This window comes from Gastrolobium bilobum, unplaced genomic scaffold, assembly GCF_033153095.1.
Source record: "Gastrolobium bilobum isolate Gb01-03AN ecotype WA unplaced genomic scaffold, APGP_CSIRO_Gbil_v1 utg21157, whole genome shotgun sequence".
Classification (NCBI taxonomy): domain Eukaryota; kingdom Viridiplantae; phylum Streptophyta; class Magnoliopsida; order Fabales; family Fabaceae; genus Gastrolobium; species Gastrolobium bilobum.
In genome coordinates, this window is record NW_026899078.1 from 11,245 (window position 1) to 33,751 (window position 22,507).

General features: G+C 34.4%; 1 protein-coding gene across 1 annotated transcript; it reads right to left on the reverse strand.

The window, feature by feature from the left end:
- Nucleotides 1–18,765: 18,765 nt before the first annotated feature.
- On the reverse strand, nt 18,766–20,667 carry LOC133287007 (uncharacterized). Its single transcript, XM_061484545.1, has one exon. It carries the CDS (start codon nt 20,665–20,667, stop codon nt 18,766–18,768), a length of 1,902 nt encoding a protein of 633 aa, XP_061340529.1.
- Between the last annotated feature and the right edge of the window lie 1,840 nt (nt 20,668–22,507).

Sequence of the window (22,507 nt, forward strand, 5' to 3'; positions counted from 1 at the left end):
CAAATCTGTATTTACAAAAAATAAAATCAGATTTAAGAATTTTATTATAAAAGAAGAAGGTTGAAATTTTAATTTAATTATAAAAAGGTGTTGGTGGGCCGGCCCTCCGGGCCGAGCCCAGTTTTCCACCTCTAACTATCAGCATGCAATATATTTTTATATTTATCCACAAAAAGGTTCTTATAGTCACATTTGGGTTTTTATATTTATCTCAGAGATGGACTTTCATTTGTTACAATCAGATTTAAAAAATAATAATAAATAATTTTTTTTTGCAAGGATTTGTGTCGTTTGTATTTGAAATTTTACAAATTTGTATTTACAAAAATCAAAATCAGATTTAGGAATTTAATTATAAAAGAGGAAGGATGAAATTTCAATTTAATTATAAAAATGTGTTGGTGGGCCGTCCCTCCGGTCCGAGTCTAGTTTGTCACCTCTAACTATTAGCATGTAATAAATTTTTATATTTATCCTCAAAAAAGGTTGTTATAGTTGCGTCTAGATTTTTATATTTTATATCAGAGATGAACTTTCATTTATTACAATTAGATTTACAAAATAATAATAAATAATTATTTTTTTGCAACGATTTGTGTCATTAGTATTTTGTATTTTACAAAAATTGAAATCAGATTTAGGAATTTTTTTTTGTAAAAGAACAAAGACGAAATTTTAATTTAATTATAAAAATTAGTTGTGGGCTCGCCCTCCGAGCCAAGCTTAGTTGGTCACCTTTAACTGTCAACATTTTATATCATCATGTAATATGTTTTTATATTTATCCACACAAAATTGTTTTTATAGTTACATCTAGATTACTATATATCTATATGTTTTACAGTTGTCTTTCAATCGACTCTTTCTAGTCTGTGTATTTGTGACATATATAAGAGATAAAGAGTTGGGAAATATTTGAGTTCGTACGTTTAATATTCCATCAAACACTTTATAGTTAAAGTTGAATAGGGTAATATCAAAAGATCATTCATTAGTTTAATTATATAATAATATATATTATTAATAGGCTTAAAAAAATATTATTAACAGGCTTAACAATTTTCGATGCAGAAAGTTATGGTATTATTAATAGGCTTAACAATTGCCTATGCAAAAAGTAGTGATATATTAATATAGCTGTTTAACATCCAATTTTAATCTTTTTATTTAATTTTAAATTTTAAATTATTTTTTTATCAATTATACATATATTTTATAATTTTAAATAAATTTTTTGTTTAATCTATAATTTTATATTAAAATTAAAATTTCTATATATATATATATATATATATATATATATATATATATATATATATCTTTTCCCCATTATATAAACATTAAATGCTGAATTCTTTTTTCACTTATCAAGTTCAAAATTCAAAATTAAAAACTTTGAATTTTAAATATTAAATAATTTTCCACCCAATAGACATAATAATTAATAATATTAATAGGTTTAATAATTTTCCATACACAAAGTAGTGGAAAACATGCATAGGAAATTTTATTTTTTTGACGACATAGGGAATTGACGACATAAGAAATTGTATTTTTCCACCTCCAATTAATAATTTCTAGTTTTTATTGACGACATAGGAAATTGTATTTTTTTTTACTCTTACATCAAAAGAATGAAAGTTTAATTTCTTTCTTATATATTAAATTAAAACTCGTATTTTTATAGTGATTAAATTTTATTATCATTTTTTACAGAATGATAAATGTCATTTTTTTATTTTTTATTAAATTCTTTTATTTTCATTGTGCATATATTTTTATATTTGTAACACATTTATAATGAACAAATATGAGTTGATATAAAAAGTATTCTACTAAATCAAATGTTTGGTGAATTGCATTTAGTATAATAGAATATTTTCGTATTAATTAGACATATTTTTGAAAATTTTAATTTTTTTCTCTTTTAATTTATAATTTTTATATTTTTTAAGGGAGAGGTTATACTTACAACCTATTTTTTTTAACAACCTCTTACAACCAATATCTTAACCGTTGATTTCCGTCAATCAACGGTTAAGTTTTATTGTGAATTAATAATTATTTAATAAATTTTATTTGCAAAAATCTTAACCGTTGATTGACGAAAATCAACGGTTAAGATATTGGTTGTAAGAGGTTGTAAAGAAAAATAGGTTGTAAGTATAACCTTCCCCATTTTTTAATATTGGTTATACATATATGTTTAAAACGTTTATGTTAAAAAAATACTTGTGTGAAAATATTTTTCTCTTTTTGTATTACTTTTTAAAGTTAAAATTTTAATTTATTTAAGGTATAAATATGTTATTTCTAATTTTTTTCATTTAAATTTCAAATTTAAATTATTTTTATCAACTATACATATTTTTTATAAATTTTAAATAATTTTTTGTTTAATCTATAATTTATGGGTTCGCTTTTTCTGGAGTTATTGCAAATAAGTTATCTGCAGTAAGTCCAATATGACGTCATTTTGGGACGGAAATCGTGATATTTTTGTAATTTTAATTTATTTCAAGGTAATAATAGTCTTTATATTTATAATTTTTTAAGATTTCAATACCAAAACGACGTCGTTTTTGGAATAAACGCAGATAACTTATTTGCAGTAACTGCAGAAATATTTTTCCCATAATTTATTATATTAAATTTAATTTTATTATATATATATATTTTCACTACAGAAACATTAATACGGAATTCTTTTCCCACCTCTCAAGCTAAAAATTCAAATTTAATAAGTTTGAATTTTGAAATATTAAACATGTTCCCGCCCAATAAACATAATATCAAATATTATTAATATATTTAACAATTTTCCATACTAAAAGTAGTGGGAAACATGCATAGAAGGTTGTGTATATTCTCCATGAAATGATGGGCTTTCCATTTTCAAGTAACATTGGTAATGCACCTTCCATCTTCCAATAGAATAATTAGAAACCTTACAATTCCAATATAGAAATCATAGTGGGACATTAATTTGATGTCTGCCACTAACACTATAATTTCAAAATTTAATTTACTTAAAACTTAATTTTTAGTTATTTATTTATTTTCAAAATTGGCAAGCAAGTGAGAACACACAAGAGGTAGAAGATTAAGCGTCTGAATGATTTGAAGGTCATAAGAAAATATCAAATGATGAGTTTTCCATTTTCAAGTAACATTAGTAAAGAACCTTCAATCTTCCAATGCAACAATTAAAAACCTTATAGGTTCCAATGTAAAAATGATAGTGGATCATTAATTAGATGTCTCCCACTAATTTCTTAATTTTGATTTTTGATTTAATTAAAAATTTATTATGTAATTTTTTTTAAATTGACATTCAAGTGTGAACACAAAGCTGAAACTGCATGAGAGCTTGACACATCAGTCTTTTTGGTTCTCCTTTTAAGTATATATAATATAATAGATAATAGATGGAATTTTTTTTATGAAGATAATAGATGGAAGCTTAATACAGCTGTCTCCTGCTAAAAGATGTTAAACCCTTTTTCTCTCATATATCAACTTCAAATTTCGAATTTTAAAAAAGAAGTAGGATATTAATACACTTGTTTGCCACTAATTAATGCTAAACTCTTTTCGCACTAACTATTTAGTTTAAATATTTTAAATTTGAAATTAAAATAAAATGTTTTTCATTCATCTGTGATTTTAAATTTTATATCTCGTATAATTATTTTTTATTTTTCATCTTATCATTATGAACATTGGCAACTCCCATCTTTATGAGGATTTCATTCACATCTCATTCATATTAGGATTAACGATTTCTCATTTTTATTCATCGAATTGGCAACTCATTATTAGCATCAGCAATTACAACAATTACACAATAAATGACTTATTCCTAATAGGTATATTAATTACTATTATTTTCGTTAACTGTTAAAAGACTCCTCGTAATATAATTACTTTGTGTTCTTAAAATGTCTACGGTGACCTTCGAAATTCTCCACGCAATCAGAATTATAATAGGAATTCCTTGAAATTTTCAAGACATTCAAGTTTGCACAATTTCAAAAGTTATTTTCTTTTATTATGAGATTTTTTTTGAATTTTAATATTTTATTTACATTAAAGCATATTAATTTTTGCAAAATTTTACCGAAATAAGTTTTGAATATTATTTAATTTTGCCTAAGAAAAAAGAAAATAAAAAAGATAAACAAAGGATACATCATAAAAGTCATACAAAAATAAAAAAAATTCATTATTTTTTTGTATAGACAAAAGATATTAGTAATAATGTTCGGTGAAGAGAAAAAAAAAAGGATATATAATAATATATCCTTTTGGTTATTATAAAGTCACAATTGCATGGTGCACATACAAATAAAAAAAATGGGAAGCTGCAAAATCGAAAAACCAAAAGAGGGTAACCCATATCTTCATCCTCCACCTAATATACGCACAAATCGTTCTTCTTCTTCTTAACCCTAATTTCATTGATGATATTGGTTTCATGGTAGATTGCTTGCTTTCACCGTTAAGCCTTTATCTTTTTCTTTTCCACCATTATGCATTTTTTTGCATTTTCGTCACTGATACCCCTGAAACATAAGCATTAATAGAGAAAGAACTATAAAAAAAAAATCCCTGAAATCATTTTTCCATATTTTGAGGAGACTGATTATATGCTAAGAAAGTTTGTACTTGATCTACACATTGCTCCCACAAAGCTCACTCAGGCTTGTGACCCATAGATTCTAAATTTCGCGTGCAAGGTTAGACCTTTAGACTGTTTCTTATAAATTTTTCCAAGATGCTAATCGCTAGCCACCTACAACCAATCTATTACGTGAACCATTAAAGGTAGCTCTTTTAGGACTAACAAAACAACAGGTCAACGAAAATGGATGAAAAAAAGAAGCAAGGAAAGCAAGCCATGTAAAGGGAAATTAAAAATGAGATAGATGCAGTAATAAATGAAGAAGAGGGACCTTTGTTCTCAAAGAGTGTTGCTGGAGTTGTTTCAAGTAATTTTTCAGTCTGATCCCTTCTCCGCTAAAGATCCCATCTTGCTTCCTCTTTGACTGGAAAGAGGTAACCGGGTCTGTGACTAATGTTCAAAAAAATGAGAAATAGAATGAGAGTGGATGAGGGTAAAGGAAAGGATGGGTTTGGGTGAAGAATCAGAGCTGAGAAAGGCGTTGTGAGGGGAAAATAAAGATGCCATTTTGGAATTTGATATTTATAAGAATAATTGAGAGAGGGAAGGAACTGAAAAGTTTTGTTTAGGTAGTATAATTTACAATATCATTAATAGACTTTTAATTTTCCAATAATTTTCAATTAAAAACCTTACAATTCCAATGTAAAAATGATAGTGGGGCATTAATTAGATGTCTCCCACTAATTCCTTAATTTTGAATTTTGATTTATTTTATTATTATTTATTTAATATTAATTTTCGATTAAAAAAATTACCAAAAGAAGAAACTTTTCAAACATTTCTCTAGTGTGAACACATTGGTGAAATTGAAGGAGGGAGTGACACATCATCAAATTTTCCAATGTTGTTTATTCCCTTAGTATATATAATGATATGCTTACAATTTTTATATTGTTGTCAACGGTTTCAAAATCACAAATTTAAATAGTTAAGTGGACGGTTCTACATTTTTATCTCTTTTATATTTCTGATTTTTCTTTTCCAAACATAATAAAATTAAAAAAAAAATGAATTATACTGTGTTGTTAAACCCGACCTGGGCATCGACTCGGTCGGGGTACTGGGTCACTGGTCGAACCAGTGGGTCACTGGTCGGACCGGTTGACTCAGATATATATTGATATATAAAATATATATAAATATAAACATATAAATTCAATTATATTCTCCATATCTAAAATGAATTAAACAAGGTTCACTAAATAAGCTAAAAAACATGAAGCATAAATAAATAAATATGCATGCTATTACTATGTCAATTTAAATTGCAACTCAAAATCCTCATAAACATACCTCTCAATGACATTGAACTCATATTTTTCAAATTCAACTACATTAAAATGACATATGTCACATTCTCTAATTTATTATTCCACAAATTGCTTCAGTATTGGTAACTAAGAGGTCGTTGTAGAAGAGTATACTAGCAAATAAAATTACAAAAAGTTTTTAAAATGAGTTTTACATTTTTTTTATAAGATGAAATAGTTTTGGTTTTTTTTTTAAAATGCATTACCCGATCAGGTCGCCGGGTCACCGGGTTTGACCGGATCGATGCATGACCGATCCAATGCTCAACCCGAACCGATCTGATGACCGGTTCACCGGGTTCGGGGTCGACCCGGCCGAGTCGGGCCGGGTTTTACAACAATGCTGTAGACCCACATGTGTTATGGTTTTCTTTTTCTTTTTAGCAGTTTGTTTATGGTTAAAGTTTTTCTTTTTCCTCTTATTTTTCTCTCTTCGTCTATGAACTACATGTGTTATGTTCATTCAACTTAAAGAAGATTTCATGTACTAAAGAGTTATTAACAAGAAAAAAATCAAATGTCTCCATAACATGCTTTTATTATTGTGGTGTGCCAATAATTTAAATTTTTCGCATTAAGTGATTTTTTGTTAGAACGAATATACATAACTCAAATAGTTCATACAAGACGAAGAATGAAGAGAAAAAATAATAATAAATAGACAAAAAGAAGAGAGAGAATCTATGCGTTGAGTTGAGAGTTTAACAATTTCTTCTCTTTTTTAAATTTTGTTGTGTTTGAAAGAAAGAGAAGATAGGTGATACAAATGACTTAAGAGAGACAAAGATTTAGAATCCACCTGCTTGTTTATTTGTGAGGCTCCCGACCACTTGGTATCATAGCCTAATATTGTGTCATCTCTGATGACAAGCTCCCTGCCTGTTGAAGGCAGCTTTAAAGAAACTCTTTGAGTTTCTTCCAGAGAGGGTAAAAATAGTAATGATATTATATGAGGTGAGTAGGAGAGGAACTTCTCAAACCATGGATAACACAAACATTGAAAATACCCATCTTATTATGTCACAATCGTCTCTGTCCCTTCCTAAACACATCCCCTCAAAAATATCTTCAAAAATAGAGAATCTGATCGAGTATTCTTATGTTCCTGAAGATGCTAAAATCCTTGAAACAGTATCACCCTTACTCAGCCCTTATAATATATCCAAAAGACAAAGATCTGTGTTTAAAAGTATTACAAAGTTGATCTCCACCAAGAGACCAACAATGAAAGAATATGTTCAGTCTTCTAGAATGGATCAGTGTGAACTACAAGCCACTTCTCAAGAACAGTATGTAGATCTGGAGATCCCTATTGAGTTAATCACTCACTGGAGGCAAGAAGGCTATACTGCACTTCATTTTGGTGCCATAAGACTAATCATTTCACTCCATGGAAGGAAAGGTCTGCCAGTTACAGTTTGTCTTACTCTGTTAGACTCTAGCTTCATCCATTACGAAAATGCTGTGATTGGAACTGTGCTGACAACTCTCCATGCGGGAAGTGTGGTTTTAACCATCTTTCCAAATTATAATGTGAGTCTGAAAGATAGAACCTTGCCAAAAAGGTTGAATGTGCAGATACAACTTACAGGAGCTGATCAAGTCTTTGAGGCGTATGCAGCAAATCTTCACCATCAGATAATCTATAGACTTCAAGATCATGCTGTAGATCTTCCTCGGCTGCCTAATAGCCACAATGATACTTCGTTTGTCATAGCCAAAAATCCAGAAGATACATCTTCCATCATCCAGATTCTAAGAAAGATATCTCGAGAAGAGCTGACAGAATTGATTCCTTTAGAATGGCTGACTAATTATGAAAAGATTCATAAAGCCAGCAAGCCCATCCAATCTCATGAGGCGAGTTTCAGAAGATCTGTTGATGGAACTGTTAGAACAATCTTCAAGAAGCGTGATGCAGTAGCCAGCAGTTCTACTCTTCCTATTTTCCAGTCTATGATGATATCTCCTTGTTATACTGAAGATTGGATCCCTGTTCATGGGATAATGCCAAATGGATCTCCCATCTTTACTGATCGTATTGATAGTCATTTCATATGGGATGTAGATCCTAGTATGTGTGATCCTGAGTGTGATTGTTGGATGCACACAGGAGATACTTCTGATGAAAAGGAATATGAAGAAGAAGAAGACATAAGGAGTCGTAGGCGTTGCAAACTACCTCCTCCTGTCCAAAGAAGAGCTGACCCAGATAATGCTCCATGGGTAGGTCTTACAACACAGAAAAAACATGAACCTATTTGGATCTATAAAAGAGGTTTAGAAATCCTAAGAGAAGAAGGATTACTTCTACCAGAACCACCAAATGACCCTGATCTCTTAACCTGGTCTCCAAAATGCCATCCTGAACCTATACCTTGCATGATGTTTTCACAACATGATTTTCCTCCTTTAGAAAGACATACTGACCCAACCACAAAAATCACTACCAAGCCTGTGATTAATCAAGGAGAAGTCTAACCAGATGGAAAGTTGAAGCCATTAAGCTAAGCTGAAGAAGTTCTTAATTGGTAGACTGAAAATGCTCAAGCCCAAAATACTATTCTGAAAAGACTTGATACTAAGGTTGAAAAGATTTGCAACCAGATGGATACAGTCGAAGATCGTCTGCAACATCTCTCAAAGAAGATGAGAAAGCATTATGAGAAGAACATGCAGCAAATAACCCAGCTTGAAGAAGAAGTCAGAAAGTTAGGCTTTACTCCAGAAGCAAATATGAGAGATAGGGCGATAAGGAGACTGAAGGCATAAATTCAAGATCTGGAAAGAATTATTGAGCAAAATATCAGATCTCAACAGAAGCCAGAACCAGTAGAAAATTACAATCTCTTTTTACCACCACGTATGCCAAACTATTATTCTCCTTTCCAAAAACCATCAGAATTCTGGACCAACCCACATCCTCCAAAATCTTGAACATTTCCAACCAGCCAGCCTTATGACCAAAGGACTAGAAGAGATAGTAGAGAAAGAAGAAAACAACCTTATACTTCTAGAAAACATTCATCTAGAACTAGAATGGAAACAACTCCTTCCTTATCCTCAGACTCTACAGACATCTGAATAATCCCAGTTCTTCAAAAAAGCACTTTTGAGACCGTAGATCTCAAAGACCAATTTGCCATAATCCAGACAGAACCCCAAGAAACAGATGAATCCCGATCCTCCGAAACAACTGAGTCTTCCTCAAATACTCAAAGTTCTGATCCTTCTGATATTTCTTCCAAAGAAGCTCTTGAATTAAAATCAGAACATCAAACTCCTGAAACCACACCTGAAACCTCTAAAGAAGAACAATCTAATGAAGTATTAGATTCTTCTGATCTTTCAGAAGAAGATTATGCTGATATTTCTGGTATACTGTTGGCCAGAACTGCAAAATCTAGAGTTGAGTCATACTATGATTCCCCTGAATCTGAATCAGGAGATGTTACTAGCAGAAATCGTAGTAAGAAATCAACTGCTGCAGGACCGTGGTTTACACTTGATGATATTTCTCCAAATCTATGGAGAAAAAGGCTCTTAGAATTTGGAGCATGGATTGATACTAAACTTCTAGCTGCTAATGCGGACCCTTACAAAGTAATGGAAGAATTTTGCTCAGGAATGGTTGGTTCTCTCAAAGAATGGTATCATAACTTGGGAAGTGTCAGACAAGATCAACTTCACCAAATTGGTACTACCTCTGGCATGCTGGGAGTTCTCCATCAAGAATTTATTGGAAATGGAGACATCATAGATAAGAAAAATAGACAAGAATTTTTTGAGATGAAGTGCTGCTCTCTAAAGATAAAAGATCTAGAAAAGAATTTTAAAATAATGATGCAGAGATTCTACTTGTTGAATGGATACAATGATCAAAGCCTCAAGAACACTTATGTGGCTTCTCTTCCTAAAGAAATCCAACCAGAATTAAACAGGATGGCGATTGGTCAAGGCAAAGATTTTACAGCCCTCACTATGGGTCAGATTCACCAATTGACTCTTGAAGCTGTAGATAAAATATGCAAGCAGCACAAGTACATGACTGATATGATGAATCAAAGGTCAAAGTACACCCAAGCCTGTAAGAAGTCTTATCTGGAGATAAAATGTAAAGATGGAAACAATTGTGATTGCAAGACAAAGAAAAAGACTCATTTCAAGAAGTACAATCAGAAGCAGAAAGGAAAGATGTCCTAGAAACAATAAAGGTTCTTCAAGAAAAAGAAGTTTCGTGGGAAGAACAAAGGCCAAAAATGTTTCATCTGCAAAAAGAATGGTCACTATTCAAAGAATTGTCCCAACAAATCTAACAAAGCAGTAAAGATGATAACTGCTTTAAATCTTGATGAAGGAGATGTAGAATCTTTATATTTTGAACAAAGCACTGGAAATGAAGATACATTCTTTGCTCTACAAGACTCTTCTTCTGATTCAGAAATTTCTGATAGTGATGTTCCAGTCTTTGCTATAAATGAAGTCTTCTATATCAGTCCAGCCATACCTAAGCCCAGTGTAGAAGTTCATATTTTGTCATCCAAATTCAGCCATCCCAAAAAGGTGATTGCCTATATGGATACCGGAGCTCAAAGATCAATGATGGATCCTAAGATCTTACCTCCTGAAGCATGGAAAAAAGAAACAGCTTACTTTGTAGCAGCTGATGGAAAGGTTTTCAGAACCTACTTGGTTACTAAACAACCTATAGGGATAAGATTCTTCCCCGAATGCATTGTCTGGACAAATGTTATTGGAACTCTTCTACCCAATAAAGATATTCTTATGGGAATGGATGTCTACACCAAAGCTCACAGACTTCATATTCTTCCTCAAAGAATAAGATATAAAAGAGATTTCAAGTCTTACTCAGAAACTCTGAGGTTATATGCTCTTTCTGAGGCTCCCCCTGAACTGGAGGATATAAAAGAAAAACTTCAGCCTTTATTGTCAGATAATCATGGAGGATACTCCCATCCTAATCCTCTATGGAAGAATGAAGATTTTTTCGTTCAGCTTCCTTTCAAGCTTAATGAAGATGTCAATCCAACCAAAGCAACTCATCTTGGAATGTCTCCTGAAGCAAGGATTAATAGAACCTACAAAATCTCCATGGGCATGTCAAGCCTTTTATGTGGAAAAAAGATCAGAAAAAATTAGAGGCAGGAAAAGATTGGTAATTGATTATAAGCCTCTGAATCATTTCCTGCAAGATGATAAATTCCCTATTCCAATGGTTGACACTTTTCCTATCCTTTTTAAAGATGCTCATATCTTTTCTAAGTTTGATTTGAAATCAGGATTCTGGCAACTTGGATTAGATCCTGTTGACAGATACAAGACTGCTTTCTGTATTCCTAATGCTCAGTACCAATAGAAAGTTCTTCCATTTGGTCTCAAAGTAGCTCCTTCCCTTTTCCAGAAAGCAATGACAAGAATTTTTGATCCGATTCTGGATACAATTCTTATTTACATTGATGATGTTCTTCTTTTTTCCAAAAATATAGAAGAACACAGGAAATTGCTCAACCAGTTTGCAGAATTAGTTGACAGATATGGAATCATGCTTGCTGAAAAGAAGATCCATATTACTAAAACAGAAGTTGAATTTTTGGGAATGCATTTTTCCAAAGGAATGTATCAGCCAGAGCCACACCTTGCAGAAGGACTTATAAGCTTTCCTGATGAAAATCTCACTGTTAAACAAATTCAACAGTTCTTAGGAATTGTTAATTATGTTAGAGATTTCATTCCGCATGCAGCTAAGTATACTAGTCTTTTATCAAAGCTTTTAAAGAAAGATCCTCCTGCTTGGAGCTCAGAACAAACTCAACCAGTCAAAGAACTGAAAAAGATTGCACAGAATCCACCAGCCTTGAAAATTCCCAGTACTGGTAAAAGAATTCTTCAAAGAGATGCTAGTGATCATTTCTGGGGAGCTGTTCTAATAGAAGAAGTTGATAACAAGAAATATTATTATGGGCATGCAAGTGGTCAATTCACAGATGCAGAACTACATTATCATACCACTTACAAAGAAGCTTTGGCGGTTAAAAATGGAATTAAGAAATTTGATTTCCATCTCCATGGTTTTAATTTTGAAGTCCAGATGGATAATTCATCTTTTCCAAAGATTTTGGAATTCAAAAACAAAATGTCACCAGACCCTCAGATTCTCAGGTTGAAAGATTGGTTTTCAAGATACAATTTCATTGTAAAACATATCAAAGGAAACCACAACATCATCCCTGATTTTCTATCCAGACCTTCCAAACCCTCCAAACCTAGAGTACCTGTTCAAGTCATTTCCAGCATAGCCACTGTCCTTTTTTCCTCTGATATTCATGAATGAACCATTACCCAAAAATGCCAAGCACAAAAAAGACTATCCTCCAGAATTAGGACAACCCATCTCAGTTTACCAAATCCAAAAATTTGCCAAAGATTTTTACTTTTATTACTGCCATGAGACCATGAGAACAAAAGAAGTTATACCCTCAGTCTTTAACCCAGAAAATGGGATTTGCTGGGTGTGCAGGAAAAGTTATTGTCCCATAAAAAAATATTGTGATCATTTCAGGTGTATAGTATTTTTATTATTATTATATCTTATCTAATGATTATTTTGCAATGTTGAATATTCAAGTATATTAAAATTAGGGTATGAGAACGAAAAAAATTGTTAGGATATGGTTGGATTTAAAGTTATAAATAAATTGTATTTATTTACCAAACTATCGTTAATGAACTTTCATAATTATGAGATTGTCACTTTAAAATAATTTAAAATTAAAAAATAGGATTTATTTTAAAGTGTCATTATTGAATCCTTAAAATTTTAAAATTGCCACCAAAGAAATAATAAAACCAAAAAAAAAAAAATTTACAACATCTCTAACTTGTTCTATTTCTTAGTTTTAAAAATTTTAAAATAATTATTGTTTTGATAATTATATTACGAAATAATCATTTTTAAACAAGTTTTTTGCACTTTTTTATTCTAAATACTAAAAAATTATTTTTAAAAACAGAAATTAGGGAGACCCTAATATTTCAATCTAATTGCAAGAGAAGGGACTTAAGTCCCACTTCAAAGATGTTAGGGTTTGATAGAGTTTATATGGAGTTGCTCTCCTACCTTAAGAGCTGATTTTTGAAGTGAGGTTATTTCATAATTCATATCAATTATTAATTTCTTTCTTTATTTGTCATAAAGTTCTACCAGTTGTAGCATCAACCAAAGACATCAACTTGCAGAAGTAGCAACAAAACTAACAATATAATACTACCATTGTTCTAAAAATGCATGCTTACCTTCCACAAGTTAATCACATAATTGTAACACCCCATTCTAGAATCAGTTTGTTAACATTACGTATGACATTAAGTGCAGTTACAATCACAACAATTGAATTAAAGTACGGATACACTTTTTCCTTTTTATTTAGAAACGTTTCTGTTTAAAATCAATTTCGTAACTAAAATAATTCCAAAACTGTAATCGTAACTTAAACTACGAGTGGAACACTTAATGTAACTTTAGTTAGACCATACGTTGCTACCCCAATGTGCCAAGTAGTCCTCTTAGACCAACAAGGCTTAAAAATTCATTTTTATTGTTATTCAACACTAAACACCCCCACTTTTTATTTACTTAAGGAATGTTATACTACTCTTATGGTCCTCATCTCCCAATATGTTATATATCTCTTTGTTAACTACGCGTGGGTTCAAATCGCGCTCAATTTGGAGCATCGTAGCTCAAGTTATGAATTTTTAAAAAACAAAATGGTATTGAATTTCGCAGGGTCCGGCGCTGATAGCGCCAAACCCGCACTGATAGCGCCAGAACACTGAATTTTCATGTCTTGCGGCGCCGTTAGCGCCAACCCACTGTTTGGTGGCGCCAATAGCGTTATCATGGCGCCAAAAGCGCCACGGTTATGGAGATTTCACTATACTTTAGTATTTTATCCATAACTTAAGTTATACTTATCCGATTGATGCATTTTTAGTCTCGTTGGAAAGATAAGAAAAGTTCTATAACTTCCATTAAGACACAAGGGTCCAAATCTGTCATATAGGATACGAAAAATGGACAACAAGACATAATATCCTTAAATTTAAGTAATATAATCTTGTTCTATAACTTTAACTCCACTCGAGTGGTAATCAATTTCTGCCACTAGGCCTTGACCTGCAAAACCGTGATTAAAGATATAAAGGAAAAAAAAGGGGAAATTTCAAAAAATCCCCTACAAGTTTTCTCAAAATCACTTTCCCCCCTCCCTGAAATTTTTAACCATTTACCCCCTACTTAAAATTTCTTTATCATTTACCCCCTAATTTGATTTTCCATCCAAAATTTTGTTAACAGAGTTAAATTTTTAAAAAAATTTCAAAATTAACCTTAATAGAAAAAGAAAAACATAATTTTCACAAACGCAATTTTAGACGAACTCACAGAATGTTTTCTTTAAGGTAACCTTGATAGAATTAGTAATTATTAAAATTATTTCCTGCAAATCTCATTGCTATTAAACATCGCACTCACAATTTTTGGTGTCGTTGTTCAAATAAAATAATTAAAGAGGCATCATCCCAGCAGGTTTAGATCTTCCCTTTTCTGTTATAAGCTTTTATGCTATTATATGACCAACAAATCTGACTTTATAAATTTATTCAGAGCTACACTTTATTTTGCTTGCATAGCAACTGAAAAGCTTTACGTTCTAGGCTTCATATATGCCTTGCTTTTCCCTTGATCATAAGATATTACCAGGAAAACATGCAGAAGGTGTTATTTCGTTGTTTTCTGTGTTGTTGAGAGTAGAGGGAGGATTCAATTGTTGATTTACATTCATGCCTTGCTTACGTGAGTTCTTTTAAAATTGCATTTGTGAGGAAATTATGTTTTTTCTTTTTTCTATTAAGGGTAATTTTGGTTACTTAAAAAAATTTAACTCTGTTAATAAAATTTTGGATGGAAAATCAAATTAGGAGGGTAAATGATAAAGAAATTTGGAAAAACTTCAAAAAATCCCCTATAAGTTTCTTCAGAATCACTTACCCCCTCCCCAAAAATTTTAATCATTTACATCCTTACTTAAATTTTTTTTATCACTTAACTCCCTAACTTGATTTTCCATCCAAGTTAAAGTTAACAGAATTAATTTCTAAAAAAAATACCAAAACTATCCTTAAAAAAAAAAGTAAAAAATTAACCCTTAATACTAACTAAACACTTTATTGCTAGCAAGAGATAACACACTGCAACAAGGAATTTTTTTGACAGTGCTTACTACAAGAATTTGGTTAACAAAAAGGGTCTTTTTCACTCTGACCAACAACTCTTCAATGACGAATCAAAAAGTTTTGGAGTATGCCACAAACCCATTACTCTTCAGACTAGATTTTGGTAATGCGATGATCAAGATGGGCAACCTTAGCCCACTAACTGGCACACAGGGTCAGATCACAAAAATATGCAGCAGAGTGAATTGAGTTAAAATGGCTATTCCAAATATTGAAATCATGCATTATGTCTAGGAAAATAAAAGCCATTGTTGTGTTTTTGTTGTGAAGTTTCTACGTTTAACTGCTGCATTAGTTTGAGGAAATATTACGATAATTGTATGATGTCCCTTGTATGCTGTGGAGTTTTTTTTTTTTTAAAAAAATTTGTGTATTTGATTTGAAAATTGTGACATACTTCTTATATATATGAGATACATACTGATACACTCAACCACAATCAAGGAGAAAATATCTGTATATTAATGAATTCCTACAGTAATTCGAGGTTGCCGGCAACTCCAGAAGAAAATTAGGGAAAAAGATGAGAATTCAATTACAATTTTCAGATACCCCTCTACTGTACTCCTACTAACCTTTATAAAAGAAACAATAATATTTCTATTGGGCTGCCCTACTGGCCCACAAACACAAGTAATGACTTTCCTCTCCTTATTTACTATATTCCCTCTCATATACGAATTGGGCCTCATCCTTTATGGCCCACTAGTGCCATCAGATAATCTTTAGTCAACTTTGATCTCATCCTGATTCTAGCTCCTCTGCGTTGACTCTCTGTCTCCTTCTCAATCTCCTTCTCTCTTTGGTCGTTCTCCCTCATCTCCTCTCTGTTGTCATCACCGCCTTCCTCCTCTGGTCTCATATGCTCCATGTTCGTATCAATTCCCTCCTCTCTTAAAGACGCGATCTTGCCCTCAAGATCGAACTGTGGGAAGGCGTGCATGAACTCAGAAATCGGCATCCAAGAGGCGTCCTCCAACGGCAGGCCACTCCATTGGACCAGAACCTGCAGATCGGAGCAGTTGCTCCGTTGTATGGTCCGTGAACGGACTATGGCTAACGGTTCAGTCACGGGATGGTTGTCCCAAGCCACCGGTGGAAGTGAAAGGGGGTGAAGGTTTGGATTTTTACGGAACTCCGTCAACAACGAAACGTGGAACACAGGGTGGATCCTTGATGATTCCAGTAGCGTCAGACGGTAGGCCACGGGCCCGATCCGCTCAGCAATCGGAAAAGGGCCATAGTATCTTCTCCGAAGCTTGGAAAAGGTTTGGTTCCGAAGGGATTTCTGTCGATATGGCTGGAGCTTTACCAATACCTCATCCCCAACACCAAACTGTACATCGCGGCGGTGTTTATCAGCCTGTGTCTTCATGCGGTGGCGTGTACGGTGCAGATTATCACGGAGTTGTCGGAGTATGTGATCTCTTTGCGTCAGCAAGGCGTCCACTGCCTCAATGGCGGTAGTTGTTCCGTCATAAGGCTGTACTGGTGGTGGTAATCGCCCATAGAGCACTTGGAATGGACTGAACCCAATGGAGGAGTGAAATGACGAATTGTAAGAAAATTCCGCCCACGGTAAGTACTGAATCCAGTTCTTTAGGTTGTCCATGGTGTAGCATCGCAAATACTGTTCTAATCCTCGATTTGTCACTTCTGTTTGAGCGTCACTTTCAGGGTGGTTTGATGTGCTGAAGTGCAGCTGTGTGCCACTTAGCCTAGAAAGTTCCTGCCAGAACTTACTGATGAACACTCGATCTCTATCGGAGACGATGGAACGCGAGATGCCATGGTGACGACAAACATCGGATACAAAAACAGAGGCCACCTTTGTAGCTGAGAAATTGCCTGGTAATGGAGAAAAATGTGAGTACTTGGAAAGACGGTCCACAACTACCATTATAACCGTTTTTCCTTCGGACGGTGGTAGTCTGACTATGAAATCCATGGAGAGATCTTCCCAGACTGCTTTTGGAATGGTCAACGGTTGTAAAAGTCCTGCGGGTGACATAGGCTGATACTTCGTAACCTGGCAGGTAGGACAGCTGCGCACAAACTCCTGCACATCGAACTTCATGTTGGGCCAATAATAGCGGGTGGAGATGCGATGCAAAGTCTTCCTTATGCCGCCATGACCCCCAACTACAGTAGAACGGAATTCATGCAAGAGGGATGTGCGAATGTCAGAGGTACTGGCCACTACAATACGCCCTTTAAAAAAAATCAAGCCATCCTTAATGGTATAATTTTCAAACCCACTTTTTTTTTCTTCGATTGATTGGACAATCTTACACAGTTCTGATTTCTCTTTGACTTCTTTTCGGATGGAACCCAGGAGAGGATTAATTCGAGAGGTTAAGGCTAGAAGTTGGTACTCTGCAACAGTATCCTTTGGCTCCCCTTCGTGGACCCGAGACAAGGCATCAGCCACCTTGTTGATAGCACCAGGGTGATATTCAATGGTATAATCATACCCTAGTAATTTAACCAGAAAACGTTGTTGTTCTGGTGTCTGTATCACTTGAGCCATCAATTCCCTGATACTATGCTGGTCTGTCCTAATCGTAAATTTACTTCCCAGCAGGTATTGCCGGAACTTGGCTACTCCTTCCGTGATGGCAAAGAGTTCCCTGACATAGGTGGAAGATTGTTGCATTTTAGGGGAGAGCTTACGGCTGAAGTAAGCAATTGGTTTATTGTCCTGACTGAGCACCGCTCCAATACCTATTCCGGAAGCATCGGTGGTGAGCACAAAAGGCTTATCAAAGTCCGGCAAGGCCAACACGGGTGGGTTGGACAAAATTTCCTTCAGTCTGGACATAGCTTGTGCAGCAGCAGGGGTCCATGTAAATGCATCTTTCTGCAGGAGAGCAGTCAAGGGAGCTGCGATGTGTGAAAATCCTCGCACAAATTTGCGGTAGTATCCTGCTAGGCCAAGGAAGCCACGCAGCTGTTTGACTGTAGTGGGTTCTTTCCACTCCATGATAGCTCTTATTTTACCTTCATCTGGTCGCACTCCAGCTCCATTCACAACATGACCCAGATATTCTACTTCAGTTTGTGCAAATGCGCATTTCTCCATTTTCATATAAAACTGATTATTATGCAAGCATCCTAAGACTGTCCTCAGGTGAATCAAGTGGTCCTCCAAATTCCTGCTATAGACTAGAATGTCATAATAAAAACGATTACAAATTTCCTTAGAAATACCTTCAACATTGAGTTCATGACTCCTTGAAACGTAGCCGGGGCGTTAGTGAGCCCAAATGGCATGACCACAAACTCGTAGTGGCCCTCATGGGTGCGAAAAGCGGTTTTGTAAATATCTGGTTCTGCCATTCTTATTTGGTGGTAACCGGATCGGAGGTCCATCTTTGAGAAGACAGCAGCTCCTGCTAGTTCATCCAACATCTCGTCAACAGTGGGAATTGGGGAACTGTGGGCGACTGTAACCTAGTTGAGGGCTCGATAGTCGACGCAAAACCTCCAGGTTCCATCTTTCTTTTTGACCAAGAGTGCCGGAGATGAAAAAGGGCTTAAGCTAGGGCGAATCACCCCTGAGGATAACATCTCTTTCACCATTTTCTCTATTTCTGTTTTCTGAAAATGTGGGTATCTATACGGTCTGACACTGACTGCTTTTGTTCCAGGTTCCAGGTGGATTTGATGGTCCTCCTGACGAAAGGGAGGCAAGGTTGTGGGCTTAGCAAACACCTCTTCAAAGTCTTGTAATACCTGTTGCACACGGCTGTCATGTTTGATTATTGCTGCTGACTGGCATTCAGTGCTGTGGGTTATGGCGTGTAATTGATATAAACAAGCCACAGAGTTGGAGGATTGCAATTTGCGAAGCTGATGCAGCTGAATTGCTTCCATAGTAAGGTTGTGGGCTCCCTGTAATTCCACCTGCTGGCCTTCCCTTTCAAATCTCATGACCAGGTCGCGGTAGTTTATTGTAATGTCACCCCATTCTGATAGCCACTGGACTCCCAAAACAACCTCAGCACCCTGAAGGGGTAGGACATACAGGTCTGGTCGGAAGTGATGTCCCTGTATCTCTATCTCAACCTGTGAACATACTCCTAAGCAGTCCATGACTTCTCCATTGCCCACTAATACTTGAAATTTCTGTGTAGGGATGTTGTCCAATCCCAGAAACTTCACCAAGCGAGCCTGTATAAAATTGTGGGTTGAACCGCCATCAACCAGAATCTGCACATGAGTATTGCCAATCCTCCCTTGAATTCGCAATGTACTGGTGGAATGTTGTCCTGCCATAGCATGTAAGTTAATTTCGGGCATGCTTTGAATTTCTCCTTCCATCTTCTCAGTACTCATATCCATAATTAATTCATCTCCTCCATTCTTGTCAGGTGCCTCATTGTCCTCATCTTGTACCAGCATGATGAACATTTTGGACTTGCATACGTGAGTTCGGTTGAATTTCTCATTGCAATAGTAGCACAAGCCCTTCTCTCTTCTCTCCATCATCTCTGCTGCAGTCAACCGTTTGATTGGAATATTGGTTTTATTGTTTCCTGAGCCTGTAATGGCAAGCTTGGGTGGAGCTAGAGGTGTGGGCAATAACCCTGGTTGGGAAGGATTACTTGGACCAGTATAAGCACGGTTGTAGTAAGTCCTCCCTGTACTTTTATCATTGAGTTTGTCTTCAACAATTTTAGCTAAATCAATGGCTTGCTCCAAACTGGCAGGTAAGTGCATGCGTACCTCCTTGCGGATCTCAGATTTCAGACCAGATTCAAAATAACTTTGGAGGCTCACATCGTCAATTCCCATCACCTGATTTGCGAGCTTCTCAAACTGAGATTGGTAATCTGCTACAGTAGTTACTTGTGTCAATCTGCCAAGTTCTCCCCGTAAATCCCTATACCTGGAAGGTCCAAATCGGGCGCGTAAGGCGCCTACAAATTGATCCCATGTTCTCAATCTTCCATTACGATCCATCCAGTGGTACCACTCTTCAGCACTGCCATCCATGTGAAAGGAGGTCAGAGTGAATTTCTCGGGATCTGTGAGATTATGAAACCCATAGAACTGTTGGATTTTATGGATCCAAGGTTCGGGGTTCCCACCAGCAAACCGAGGAATGGTAAGCTTAACTGACTTTAATGCATTATTTCCAAAAAAACTTCCTAACCCTTCGTTCGTCGTTCCTTCCACCTTCGTCTTTTGTTTCTGTCCTTGATCTAATTTCGCCTCCAGCAATGTTAACTTCATGTTCATTTCTTGTAACAGGTGACCGAATGAAGTGAACTGCTCTTCATGCCTTGCCAATCGGTTCAAGCATTCATCCATCACATTTTGTTTTACTGCACTTCGAGTTCCTTCTGCCATGGTAAAAGTCAGAAGTTGCCTCTCAATGAAAGCACCAAATTGATACACTCAACCACAATCAAGGAGAAAATATATGTATATTAATGAATTCCTACGGCAATTCGAGGTTGCCGGCAACTCCAGAAGAAAATTAGGGAAAAAGATGAGAATTCAATTACAATTTTCAGATACCCCTCTACTGTACTCCTACTAACCTTTATAAAAGAAACAATAATATTTCTATTGGGCTGCCCTACTGGCCCACAAACACAAGTAATGACTTTCCTCTCCTTATTTACTATATTCCCTCTCATATACGAATTGGGCCTCATCCTTTATGGCCCACTAGTGCCATCAGATAATCTTTAGTCCACTTTGATCTCATCCTGATTCTAGCTCCTCTACGTTGACTCTCTGTCTCCTTCTCAATCTCCTTCTCTCTTTGGTCGTTCTCCCTCATATCCTCTCTGTTGTCATCACCGCCTTCCTCCTATGGTCTCATATGCTCCATGTTCGTATCACATACCTTATAGTTTCAGACTTTCAATGTTTACTATTTGGTCATTGAGATTTACCATAAATTCATATTAATATATATATATATATATATATATATATTTCTTCAGACTTTTACGGTAGTCTAGACTGTTTAGATATGAGATTAATTTTAATGCCACAAATGAGCTGGCTCTGATTAATTATGACTTCAATTTCCTCTTTCCCTTTCAAATAGATTCAAGTTATTGCAATTGCAAATGCGTCGGTCTAATTTCTATTATTGTGATCGGATTATTCGTCTATATAGTATTTTGGAGTAGTTTTGGTATTAAGGGTTAACTCCTTCTTTTTGTTTTAAGGGTAGTTTTGGTATATTTTTAAAAATTAACTCCGTTAACTTTAACTTGGATGAAAAATCAAGTTAGGGGGTAAGTGATAAAAAAATTTTAAGAAGGGGTGTAAATGACTACATTTTTTGGAGAGAGGGGTAAGTGATTCTGAAGAAACTTACAGGGAGGTTTTTGAAGTTTTTCCAAGAAATTTTAAGTAGGGGGTAAATGATTAAAAATTTCGGGAAGGGGGTTAAGTGATTTTAAGGAAACTAGTAGGGTTTTTTTTTAAGTTTTCCCAAAACAAAAGTATACGTAAAAGAAAAGAAAGCGTCCTACAATGGTTAAAATTATTTTTTTAACTATGTACTTCCGAAAATATATAGTTAAACAATGGTTGCAGGAATGAACAGTATCATTTCTACAACGTGATTCTTATATTTCCATTAAACAAATCTCATTCTTGACTTGAATTATCAAGCTTGGATTTTACAATATTTTCCACTTTTCTTAACAAGCACAACAGAAAAAGTTCTCTAACCTTGTTTGGATGGATAAAATTAGCCGCAGCAGCGTTTTCAAAATTGCCTTGCAACAATTGATAAATCTATAAAATTGTAGGCATGTTAAAGACTGAATACTACTTTATATTGATATAGTTTTCAACGGACCCAACATTAAATCCTTTTTAGTATAAATAGTGATTTTATAATTTAAGCAAACACATCATAAAATATAAGAAAATCCAGAAACTAATCTCAAGAGATCATTTAAAATATTCTAAATAATATTAAGAAATAATCAAAATATATATTATTCGATGGAAAGAATTCTCACTCTCAAATCTTTTATTTATTATAATTATCATATTTATTCATGAAATCATTGAAGAAAATGTAGCCATAAAGTCCAACTATGGAGGATTTTTTAGTGAGCAATATTGTCGAGGATGTTATTTTACTATGACTAATATTGGCTTTTTGACCCTTTTGCCCCTAATTAATTAATTAATAACCAATTTGCCCCTGATCAAG

What these genes read in the sequence shown, in the direction of transcription:
- LOC133287007 (XM_061484545.1), bottom strand. Translation starts at nt 20,667, where the DNA reads ATGGCAGAAGGAACTCGAAGTGCAGTAAAACAAAATGTGATGGATGAA.